Source organism: Leptopilina heterotoma, unplaced genomic scaffold (genome assembly GCF_015476425.1).
Source record: "Leptopilina heterotoma isolate Lh14 unplaced genomic scaffold, ASM1547642v1 Lhet_397, whole genome shotgun sequence".
In the NCBI taxonomy this organism is placed as follows: Eukaryota; Metazoa; Arthropoda; class Insecta; order Hymenoptera; family Figitidae; genus Leptopilina; species Leptopilina heterotoma.
In genome coordinates this window covers 261,357-273,436 of record NW_025111062.1, presented here as the reverse complement: position 1 = coordinate 273,436, position 12,080 = coordinate 261,357, and the positions used below count along the sequence as shown (strand labels likewise).

At 21.9% G+C, this 12,080-nt stretch overlaps 2 protein-coding genes across 5 annotated transcripts in view; one reads left to right on the top strand and one right to left on the bottom strand.

Annotated features, from left to right (window-relative positions):
* Window positions 1–5,988, top strand: part of LOC122506134 (serine/arginine repetitive matrix protein 2) — a 32,904-nt gene extending 26,916 nt beyond the window's left edge. The window contains exons 7-8 of one of the 3 annotated variants that reach the window (XM_043618138.1): window positions 3,233–3,403; window positions 5,761–5,988. In XM_043618138.1, coding sequence (XP_043474073.1) covers window positions 3,233–3,403; window positions 5,761–5,911 — 322 coding nt within the window. In that variant the 3' untranslated portion in view covers window positions 5,912–5,988. The remainder of the gene's footprint in view (window positions 1–3,232; window positions 3,404–5,760) is intronic. The other 2 variants (XM_043618137.1, XM_043618136.1) reach the window with 2 other exon arrangements.
* Window positions 5,989–9,084: 3,096 nt separating this feature from the next.
* On the bottom strand, window positions 9,085–11,999 carry LOC122506127 (peroxisomal membrane protein 2). Of its 2 annotated transcripts, XM_043618126.1 has the most exons (6): window positions 11,681–11,999; window positions 11,424–11,608; window positions 11,090–11,185; window positions 10,188–10,335; window positions 9,980–10,099; window positions 9,085–9,604 (listed from the first exon to the last, which is right to left on the bottom strand). In XM_043618126.1, the coding sequence occupies exons 2-6, from the start codon at window positions 11,519–11,521 to the stop codon at window positions 9,506–9,508; spliced, it is 561 nt and encodes a 186-aa protein (XP_043474061.1). In that variant the 5' UTR covers window positions 11,522–11,608; window positions 11,681–11,999; the 3' UTR covers window positions 9,085–9,505. The 2 variants fall into 2 exon arrangements, with proteins under 2 accessions (XP_043474061.1, XP_043474060.1); XM_043618125.1 differs by having other exon boundaries at window positions 9,086–9,604; window positions 11,424–11,999.
* Window positions 12,000–12,080: the final 81 nt, after the last annotated feature.

The window sequence follows — 12,080 nt, the reverse complement described above, 5'->3', positions numbered from 1 at the left end:
GCACAAAAATAATGATGCTAAATCCCATAAAAGAGAGGAAAGAATGTTAAATTTTAAGAAATTCGGATTTTTGAATTTTTGATAATTTTCGATAATTTTAGATTTTTTACCAAAGAGTCGAGACTATTTAATAATTAAGGTATTTTTCAAAAGCACAAAAATAATGAAGCTATATTCCATAAAAAAGAGGAAAAAATGTTGAATTTTAAGAAAAACGGATTTTTGAATTTTTGATAATTTTTGATAATTTTAGATTTTTTACTAAAGATTCGAGACAATTTAATAACTAAAGTATTTTCCAAAAGCACAAAAATAATGAAGCTAAATTCCATAAAAAAGAGGAAAAAATGTTGAATTTTAAGAAATTCGGATTTTTGAATTTTTGATAATTTTCGATAATTTTAGATTTTTTACTAAAGAGTCGAGACAATTTAATAAGTAAGGTATTTTTCAAAAGCACAAAAATAATGAAGCTAAATCCCATAAAAGAGAAGACAAAATGTTGAATTTTAAGAAAATCGGATTTTCTAATTTTTTCGGATTTTTGATAATTTTAGATTTTTTACCAAAGAGTCGAGACAATTTAATAAGTAAAGTATTTTACAAAAGCACAAAAATAATGAAGCTAAATTCCATAAAAAAGAGGAAAAAATGTTGAATTTTAAGAAAATCGGATTTTTGAATTTTTTCGAATTTTTGATAATTTTAGATTTTTTACCAAAGAGTCGAGAGTTTTAAATAAGTAAAGTATTTTCCTAAAGCACAAAAATAATGAAGCTAAATCCTATAAAAAAGAGGAAAAAATGTTGAATTTTAAGAAAATCGGATTTTTGAATTTTTGATAATTTTCATTAATTTTAGATTTTTTACTAAAGATTCGAGACAATTTAATAAGTAAAGTATTTTCCAAAAGCACAAAAATAATGAAGCTAAATCCTATAAAAGAGAGGAAAAAATGTTGAATTTTAAGAAAAACGGATTTTTGAAATTTTTTGAATTTTTGATAATTTTAGATTTTTTACCAAAGAGTCGAGACAATTTCATAAGTAAAGTTTTTTTCAAAAGCACAAAAATAATGATGCTAAATCCCATAAAAGAGAGGAAAGAATGTTAAATTTTAAGAAATTCGGATTTTTGAATTTTTGATAATTTTCGATAATTTTAGATTTTTTACCAAAGAGTCGAGACTATTTAATAAGTAAGGTATTTTTCAAAAGCACAAAAATAATGAAGCTAAATTCCATAAAAAAGAGGAAAAAATGTTGAATTTTAAGAAAAACGGATTTTTGAATTTTTTCGAATTTTTGATAATTTTAGATTTTTTACCAAAGAGTCGAGAGTTTTAAATAAGTAAAGTATTTTCCTAAAGCACAAAAATAATGAAGCTAAATCCTATAAAAGAGAGGAAAAAATGTTGAATTTTAAGAAATTCGGATTTTTGAATTTTTGATAATTTTCGATAATTTTAGATTTTTTACCAAAGAGTGGAGACTATTAAATAAGTAAAGTATTTTCCAAAAGCACAAAAATAATGAAGCTAAATCCCATAAAAGAGAGGAAAAAATGTTGAATTTTAAGAAAAACGGATTTTTGAAATTTTTTGAATTTTTGATAATTTTAGATTTTTTACCAAAGAGTCGAGACAATTTAATAAGTAAAGTTTTTTTCAAAAGCACAAAAATAATGATGCTAAATCCCATAAAAGAGAGGAAAGAATGTTAAATTTTAAGAAATTCGGATTTTTGAATTTTTGATAATTTTCGATAATTTTAGATTTTTTACCAAAGAGTCGAGACAATTTAATAAGTAAAGTATTTTCCACATTAAAAAGTTTGACATTAAAAAATATATAAAAAATGCCAATACTTAACCCACAAAATTAAATTTTCAAAACAAACAAATGAATGCAGATAATTTGCTAACGGAAAGGAAACTTACGATTATTATAATGTATGTATATGTATATGTATATTTCTATTTTCTATCAAAACGTATAAAAAACAAAAGAATAACTATAACTAACTTCAAGTGTGGACAGAGATCCGGAAATCTGGAATCACGACGATTATTATATATAATAATAATTTCTATGAAATTCTGAGGAAAAATTCAATTATTTTCAAAAATTTCAATAAAATTTTTTATAAGAAAGAAATTGATAAAAATACTTTGAAAATATTTAATTCTTTTTCTAAATAACAAAATTCACTTTAGGAATTTAATTATTTCTATAAATAATAAAATTCTTCTTTGGAAATCAATTATTTTTGTAAATTATAAAATTCTTCTCAGGAATTTAATTATTTTCAGAAATAATAAAATTTTTCCCTGTAATTCAATTATTTTGAAAAGAATATTAATAGAATTTCATTAAAAATTTTAATTTTTGCCATAAATAATAAAATTCTTTGAAAACATTCAATTATTTTCAAAAAGTTTAATATAATTCACAAAAAGAACAAAAATTATTCTTTTTAAATAATTCAAATCGCGTAGTTAAATTCTGATAGGAATTGATGTATAAAAAAAATTGCAATTAAAATTTTAGAAAATAATATTATTTTATACAATGTAGGTATTATTATAGAATTTATTTTCTGTAAAAGTTATTAAAGTCTTGAATAAATTTAAATTTATTCAATAATGCGAAAAAATAATTGAACTTTGAAAGAATTGCAATTGTGAATTCAAAAAAAATTCAAAAAACCATTTTGAATTTTCAATTTCACAATGGTTTTTTATTGAAATTGTTTAAAATATTTTAATTCTTGTGGAAAAAGTAAATAAAAGCAAGTTTTTAAATATTTTTTTTTAACAAGATTTTTCGAATAATTTAATTTAGAAAAATATTTAATTCTGAAAAACTTCGTTTTTTGAAAAAAATGTAATTATAATTTCCTGAAGATATTGAATTCTCGAAAATAATTTTCCAAAAAAAAATTGAAACAAATTGAAAGTTTTAATTCCTTTTTTTAAATTTAAAAAAGAACCTATTCGAATAATTACATTTTTTTAGAAAATAGAGAATCTTTATCAAAATAGAGAATTTTTATCAAAGAAAATTTTTATCAAAATAGAAAATTTATATCAAAGAAAATTTTTATCAGAAAAAATTTTTATCAAAATAGAGAATTTTTATGAAAATAGAAAATTTTTTAAACTAACAAAGTTGGATTGTAAAATTGTAGTTATGGCGGTTTTACAAAATAAATGACCAAATAAAATGTTTCAGCACCAGAAGAAGTCGCAGGAGTTTCTCAAGTTCATCCCGATCATCAAGCAGTCTTTCGTCGCGATCATCACGATCGTCCTCAAGCAGTTCCCAATCGAGAGCTTCGCGATCACCATCGATACCCCGTCGACATGGCTCTCCCAGTTTTCTCGATAGACGTCGTATCACCAGGTAAACAACAATCGGTTACAATATTAATATTTCGTTTCAATGTTTAGTGTAGCTTTTTTTTTTCTTCTCAACATTGATTGATTTTTTTCAATTGCACTAAAATTCATAATTATATATTATGTATTATTATTATTATTTTTTCTTCACAGTTGCATCTGTGAAAATAGTCGATTGTAGTCTTGTACATTATTTTTTTGTTCTCCAATTATTATTATTATTATATTCGCTTTCTTATAGAATTATAATTCTGTTAGTATAATATACTGTTAGTTTTAATATAAAATAATATTAATTAGAAAAAAATTTTCTTTTTGAAAATTTTCATTTTTGAAGAAAGTTTTCTTTCTGTGAGGAAAGTTCTCTTTCTGTGAGGAAAGTTTCTCTTTTTTCCTGGTGTTATATATGCGCCATTAATAAAAATAGTCTTACGATCGAATTTCGAAAAATTGTTTTCAAGAAAAAAAAATTACCGTATATCGATAATAAATAATATTGAATATAATTTATGCATAATCTAGATGTAGCATGCGTGTATTTCCCTGAATTATTCGTTATTCACTACATTGAAGTAGTTATTCGCCTCTTTTAATTTAAGTCAATCACGAATAAAACGAAAGGGTTCTACGAGAGTAAAGCAAGCATTTTATTTTTTATTTAGTCAATTTTTCTGTTGTTCTTTTACAAAATTTTTGTGTTGTAGTTTCTCAAGTCTCTTTTAATCAGCTACTCTTTTTAAGAAACCAAAAAAAAAAATGTAAGGTAAGTAATGTAAATTTTATTTTGCGCTTTCACAATTCTTTTTTGCCTTCTTTTGCACGAATCCACAAATTCTTTTGCATGATTTCGATTTTTGTAATTTTGCCGCTGTAGTAAAAAAAAATTCGTTTTTTACGGAATAAATTTTCATAGTTTTTATCAAAATTAAAATAAAAATTTGTATAGACGGCTGAAAAAATATTACCTAAGTCTAAAAATCGTTTGAATAAAAGAATTAATTATAAATTCAATTATTTTCAATAATTGTGATGAAATTAAAAAAATCATTATTTTCAAAATTTTTAATAAAATTTCAACAAAAATTCAATTATTTTCAAAAATGCAAATATAATTCTTCGAAACTATATTCAATTATTTTCATAAATAATAAAATGTTTCGGAAGAATTCAATTATTTTCAAAACAATTTTAATAAAATTTCCCGAAAGAATACAAGTATTTTTAAAAATATTATTTAAATTCAATTATTTCCAAGAATTTTAATAAAAATGCAATTATTTTCAATAATTCTGATAAAAAATTCAATTATTTTTATAAATATTGTAAAATTTTTGGCAAGAATTCAATTATTTTTGTAAATAATAAAATTCTTCGGCGAAATTCAATTATTTATTATTTCTACAAATAATTGAATTTTTGCAAAATTAAAAAAAATAATTGAATTTTTGAGAAGAATTTGATTAAAATTGTATTTAAAATAATTGAATTCCTGTGAAAAATGTACTATTTATTGATATTATTGAATTCTTTCGAAGAATTTAAAAAAAATGTTTAAAAAAATAATTGAATTTCTCCTGGAATTCAATTAAAATTGTATTTAAAATAATTGAATTTCAGGGAAAATTTCATTATTTTTGAAAATAATTGAATTCTTGAATTAGATTTTATTAAAATGTTTTTTTAAATAATTGAACTCCTGTGAAAAATTCAATTATTTTTTTAAATAATTGAATTTTCTCGATGAATTTTCACAAGATTTTTAAAAATAATTGAATTTTCCCTGAAATTCAATTAAAATTATATTTAAAATAATTGAATTCCAGGGAAAATTTCATTATTTTGAAAAATAATTGAATTCTTAAATTGGATTTTATTAAAACGTTTTTTTTTAATAATTGAACTCCTGTGAAAAATCCAATTATTTTTTAAAATAATTGAATTTTCTCGGAGAATTTTCACAAGATTTTTAAAAATAATTGAATTATTAATATAGATTTCTCTTAATTAACTAATTTCAATTATCATCTATACTAATATTTTTCAAAACCTGTATAACAATTTATCTTCAACTAATTCTAATTCTTATGCAAGGGAACAGAAATTTTTTTTGCACTCGATTTTTTAAATTTAATAATTTAATTAATTTGTTTTTTGTTTTTTTTTTTGAAATTTTTGATTCTTTAAATTCAATAACTAGAAAAAGTTAATTTTGTAACTTCTTTATTTAATATTTAATTGAACAATTTAAAAAATCGAGAAATTTTTTCCTCAACTATTTTTTCGAGTGTAAATTGAAAACTTCTGTTGACTTTTAATTTTTTTTTCCAAAAATAACAATTTACTAATAAACATTCATTTTAGTGCTAGAAAAAGACCGATTCCTTATCATCGGCCAACGCCATCACCTCCATCATCGCCAAGCAGTTCCGAGAGTAGCAGACATTCCGATTGGTCTAGTCCAAGTCATAAATCAAGTCGATCACCAACTCGTAGTCCATCTTATATTCGTTAATTATTTATTTTTTTTTTTTAAAGAAAAAAAAGCAAAGATGGAAAACAGTTTTTGATCAGCAATATTAAAAAAAAAATTGTACCTATTTTTATTCTTTTGATTAAACACAAAATTGTTTTCTAATCGAAAGAATAAAAATTCCCGACAATTTTTTTTTTTAGAATATAAATTTAGTTCTTTAAGGAAAATTTATTTTAATTACATTTTTTTATTATAAAGTTTTTTTTTTATATATACAAAAAAGAATTTATTCGAATTCTACAATTTTTAGAAAAAACATTCCATTTTATTTAATTTTAGACAAAAAAAAATTATCTTTATTGAAAGATAATTTTATTCTGATTAATTTTATTTTTTCAATTTTCTCCCTTTGAGGAAAAAATAATTTAAAGGTAAATTTTACACGAATTTATACAACTATTGAAAGTCCTGAGATTTTTATATAGTCGAGAAATTTTTCTCAGACGTGGCTGGGAAAACTTCCAAGACTGCTTCTTGCTCTTTAGTAAAGAAAAAGAAAATTAGGCAAGAAACGTCTTGTATCAATATCGAATGATTTTTAATTAAATTAAATTAATTCTCCATGAAATTGAATTTATACAAATTGAAATTAATTAAATTTGAAATTTAAATGTAAATTTGAAATTGAAATTCAAATCAAAATTTGAAAACAAAATCAAAATCAAAATTTGAAATTGAAATTCAAATAAAAATTCAAATTCAAATAAAAATTGAAATTGAATCAAAATTTAATTGATTTCGATTGGAAAAAAATGAATTCAATCTAATGTACTTAAGAAATTTGGAAATTATATTTATATATATAAAATAATTGAATTTAATTAAAAATAACAAATGATTCTAAAATAGTTGAATCTGGTTATTAAACCACGAAGCTCATTAATTAGTTGCTACTATTGGCAATTTTTTTTCCAAAAATGCCACATAGTATTTATTTATCTTGTAGATTCTCATTTTCCAAAGAAAGAATGAAAAAAAAATTAAATATATATTAAAAAATAATTTCTCTCTAGTCTGATGTATATTTAGGGGGATTTAAACTCTTATGTTTGTTATACAAACATAATCTAGTCGAATTTTTACAGTCTCCTCGATAAATTTAGGCAAAAATATTTCCCTCAAACTTTATTGATCAATGTCTGAAAAATTATTGTGATTCGATATTTTTAGTGCAATGTTATTCACAAATTTCCATGTGTGTAATTATTTATGACAAAAAAAAACGCAATTCTTAATTTTTCGGTTTTTTTTTATTAAAAAAAAAACTTACGAGGTTCTTTTTTTACGAAAGTAAAATTAGTGAATTTTACGCCATACATTCCATTATTTCATTTATTAATGAAATAAAATTTTATTTATAAATGATAATAGAAAATAGCATTTATTTTGAATAATTACTATTTGCTGTTAATTAGCATTTCTTTTAATTTATTTTCGAACAATGGACATTATTGTTTTGAAATTAAAGCTTTTTGTTTTATTTATTTATTTTGTTTATTTTATTTATTAAACTATTTATTTATTTCTTATTCAATAAAATTAAATATTTATTTAATTCTAAATTAATTGTAAATAAAAGTGAATTCTTTTCGTTTATTTTCTTGACAAAATGATATTCGTCAGAAACTTTTGCAATACTCAAGAAAAGGCATCGAACTAATGAAAAATAAACGTTTATACAAAACGAAAAAAGTAAATATGTTTTTTAAATAATTAAATATAGATCAGCTCAATGAATTAAATCTCGATTTGTTTCGATGCCTGAAAAGTTCTAGTCATTGATATTAATTTATTTATTTATTGACCAAAGGTCAGGCAGAATAATTACAATTTATTTATTTATTTATTTTTTCTTTTGAAAAAGTCTCCCTTAAAATGTGAAGAAGCTGTGTAGAATTTTAGCCCTTAACCCAACGACTGAATGTTTATCTCTTCGTGCTCGAAATCTTTCGTGTCGTGCCAAGCAGAAAGAAATTTAAATAAAAATTTGTAAATTGTATTTTGATTTTTGTAATGTTCGATTATTATTATTGGCAATCGACAGAAATTATAAGATTTTTTTCAAATTTGTTATGACGAAGAAAAAATCATATACGAATTGCGATTATTTCAATGACAGAAAAAAAATGTTATTATCGTCGTTAAAGTGGAGATCTTATATCTGTAATATACTCTGTATTGTTGTTGTGTGATTAAATCAAACTGCTTACAGAAATTTGATCACGATTCTCCTTTCTTATTTTTGGTAATTATTTTCTAAAGTTAATTTTTATAATTTTTTCAATATTCATCATAATAATTTTTTATTGCAATTTCGTATAATTTCTCCTTTCACGTTTTTTTATAATAAGGAATCAATTTAATTTGATTTGAATTTGAATTATTTTTATAATTTAATAAAATTCTTCGCAAGAATTCAATTATTTTAAATAGAATTTTAGTAAAATAGCTTGAAAAATAATTCAATTATTTTCAAAAATTTTAATAAAACTCTTTAAAGAATTCAATTATTTCCATAAATAATAAAATTCTTCCCAAGAATTTTTGTTAAGAATTTTAATCAAATTTTTTATAAAAGAATTTAATATTTTCCATAAATGATAAAATTTTTCGTAAGAATTCAATTATTTTGAAATTAATTTAATCGAATTTCTTGAAAAAATTCAATTTTTCCATGAATGATAAAATTTTCCCGCAAGAATTCAATTATTTTGAATAGAATTTTAATATAGAATTTTTTTTTTAAAATTCAATTTTTTCAAAAATAGAAAAATTTTTTGCCAAAAATTCAATTATTATGAAAAATTTTAATAAAGTTCTCAAAAGAATTCAATTATTTCCATAAATGATAAAATTCTAAGCAAAAATTCAATTATTTCCATAAATGTTAAAATTTTTCTCAAGAATTTAATTATTTTTAAATGAATTGTAATAGAATTTCTTTATTTTTTCCACAAATAATAAAATTCTTTTAAGGAATTTTTGATTTTTATATGTAATTTATTTTTTTATTGGTAATTAATTTTTGTTTGTTTTTCTTTTATTAGTTATTAATTATTATCAATTACTTTAGTCTCCTAAAAATTATTAATAAAATTTAATTACCCAATTATTCTGGAAGTAATTTTTATTTGGCATTTATTTAAATTGATACAAATTTATACAAATAAAAATTATTGATTGTAAATTCAATATTTTATAGTCTATATTGGAATGTAATGTTTAAATGGTTTAAATAAAGAACTTTTTTTTTTATAAAATAACGCTCTATATAACTGTTTAAAAAAAATTTCACTCTTTTAGTGAAACTTTTTGGCAAAACGTAATATTAATAATAAAACTCATTGTCTTTGATATATAATTCTTTCGTAAAAGACATCGTGGAAGAGTTTTTAAAAAATATTATATAAATTTAAGAACCTTAACCCTTTGGAAGATAAAAATAAAAGAGAAAATAAAACATCAGTTTATATAAAATTGTAAAATATCACCTTTCTTGATTGCTTTCATTATCAATAGTCCGAAGGAATTTATGGAAATTTAATTTTTTTTTTGCTGATTATGGAGAGAAATTTACATATTTCTCGATCTGTCTCTCGTAACTTTGGCACGTTGATTCGCGAGGTAAATTGACCAGAGTAAACCAACTGCGTTGACGAATAAAACACGTAACTGTAATGATAAAATTTTATTTCCTTAATATTTTTCTTCATTTTGTTATTTTTTTTCTCAATAGTATTTTATTTGTAAAAACGAATAAATAGCGAAAAGACGAATAAATTGAAATAAATTTAAATCAATTAAAATGTTTTAAATGATTTAAATTAAATTAAATTAAAATAATTTAAAATAATAATTTATTAATTTAATAATTTAAAATAATTTTAATTAAATTTAAATGATTCAAATTCAAATAAATTTAAGAACACATTTTTTACAAACTATTCAGAAAAATTTGAAAAAAATTTGAAAAGATTGAAAAAAATTGAAAAAGAAAGACAAGTTTTAAAGTTTTCAATTTATATTTATGAAAAATATTCTAATTACCACTGGAGGAACAAATCGTATATTTATGTACTGCAATAGCGTCAGATATTTGAGATTTGCAACAAGAGTTGGCCAATAGAGTTTCTTCAATTGGTCCTGTGAGACTTCGTGTGATTTTCCCTAAAAAAGAAGAAAATAAAGTAGGTATAATTTTTTATTTTATTCTGTAATTTAGATAAAAGGAAAAATATTCTTTTTAGATTTATACCTCGAATCGAGCAAGCATGTAAAGAGCAAGAGCTACAAATCCTGGAGTGTACAATAATCTTTCAATAAGTAAGAAACCCAGGGGATGCCGAACAAATCGTGTTACGTACATATAAAAATAATGCGGAACTGGACCACCAATTAGAAGCCTAGAAAAAAATTAATTAATTATTTTTAAAATTGTAAAAATAAAAACAATACACTTTCTATAAAATAATAAATTAAAAATAATAATTTTTAATTTATTAAAAATTCTCTTCGTTCATTCAATTGAACGAAATATATATAATTTTTATGCATTTTCCAAATATTCAAATATCAAATTGAAAATTTTCAATTCAAAAAAAATATTTTAAAAATATTTCGAACGTTCAAATAATCGAAATATCAGGGCAATCAGGGAATTTATAAGAAAATTCTGAATTTTAATCTTTTTTGTTTGCCTCAAACTAAAATTTGAATTTATAGTTACAATATTCTTATGATATAAAATTTTTAACGTTCAAATGAACAAAATTGTAAATATTTTCTTAAATTACTCATTGCAATAATTAAATGTATAAATTAAAAAATTAAATTTTACATTCAGAAACTTGATCTTTTTGATACTGAAACAAAATTACTGTAATAAAAAAATAATTGGAAGAAGAAAGAAACAAATTTCCTTTATTAATAGAATAATAATAATAATTAAATTGAGGCCTTGGATCCAATAACTCGCCCGACGCTCGGAGGAACGCGCAACTGCCAGTCAGTGAGCAGTGAGCGCCTCTGGGCCACTCACTGCTACCCGACTGGCATTAGCGCGTGCCTTCGAGCGTCGGGCGAGTTATTGGATCCAAGGCCTCAATTAAAAAAATTGTTTAACTTAAAAAAATCAACTGATTTTCCAAAAATACTCACCCAAATAAAGCAAAAGCCACTAAACTGTCTTGATTTAAATACTTTGTCCCCGACAATTTTTGGGAAATTAAATTTCCCAAAGTGGCAAAAACACAACTGTAAATAAAGAAACAAATTTAATTATTTATTTGCAATAATTCTGTTTGTCTTGAAATTTAAAAATCTACTCTACTTTAACTCTTTATTAAAAATATTTTATTAACTGGAAAAAAATCTGGTAAAATCACCATTTTAACAATAATTCGAAATAAAAAAGAAGTAGATACTTTTTATACAAAATTCAATTGTTCCGAAATCGGAGAAAAAAAAATGAGAAAAATGTAAATAAACTAACCTTGTTAGTGCTTTTGTTTTCACTGGACTGGTATAAAGTCGTTGAAAATAAGCTCCTACTAATTCATAAATAATATCTCGTGGCTTTGATAGAACCATTTTTTACAACAAATGGAGAAGGCCTTTTAAACAATTAAAACACTAACACGTTTGTAAACTACAATTATCTCAATGTTGAAATAATATCTGTATAAAATATTGACAATATTTATAAAAACATTGAGCGATCAAAGGGCATGTAGAACTTTTATCTTTCACCTTTTATCTGATTCACAGATTATTGTTTGCTTATTTTACAGCACTTTTTTTTGCACTAAACACACTGTAAGTATATTAGATAAACGATTCTATATTTACACAAAAAATTAAAATACTTCACGCAATTATCACCGGTTCATTAGAAAACATTAAAAATTATAATTTTGTGTAATGTATAACGTAACCTATAAACGACCGATAAATAAAAATATAAAAATTCAAACGTTTAGAAGACTTATTTCTTTTGATTTATTAAATAACTGGTATTTTTATATAATTTTTAAATTACAGCACATGGAATATTGTTTAAATATAATTAATTTTGTGAATATTAATTTGTTTCTTTGACGTCTGTTTTTTTAATGCTAATTTTCTTGTTGAAAATCGTAGATAGCGCTAC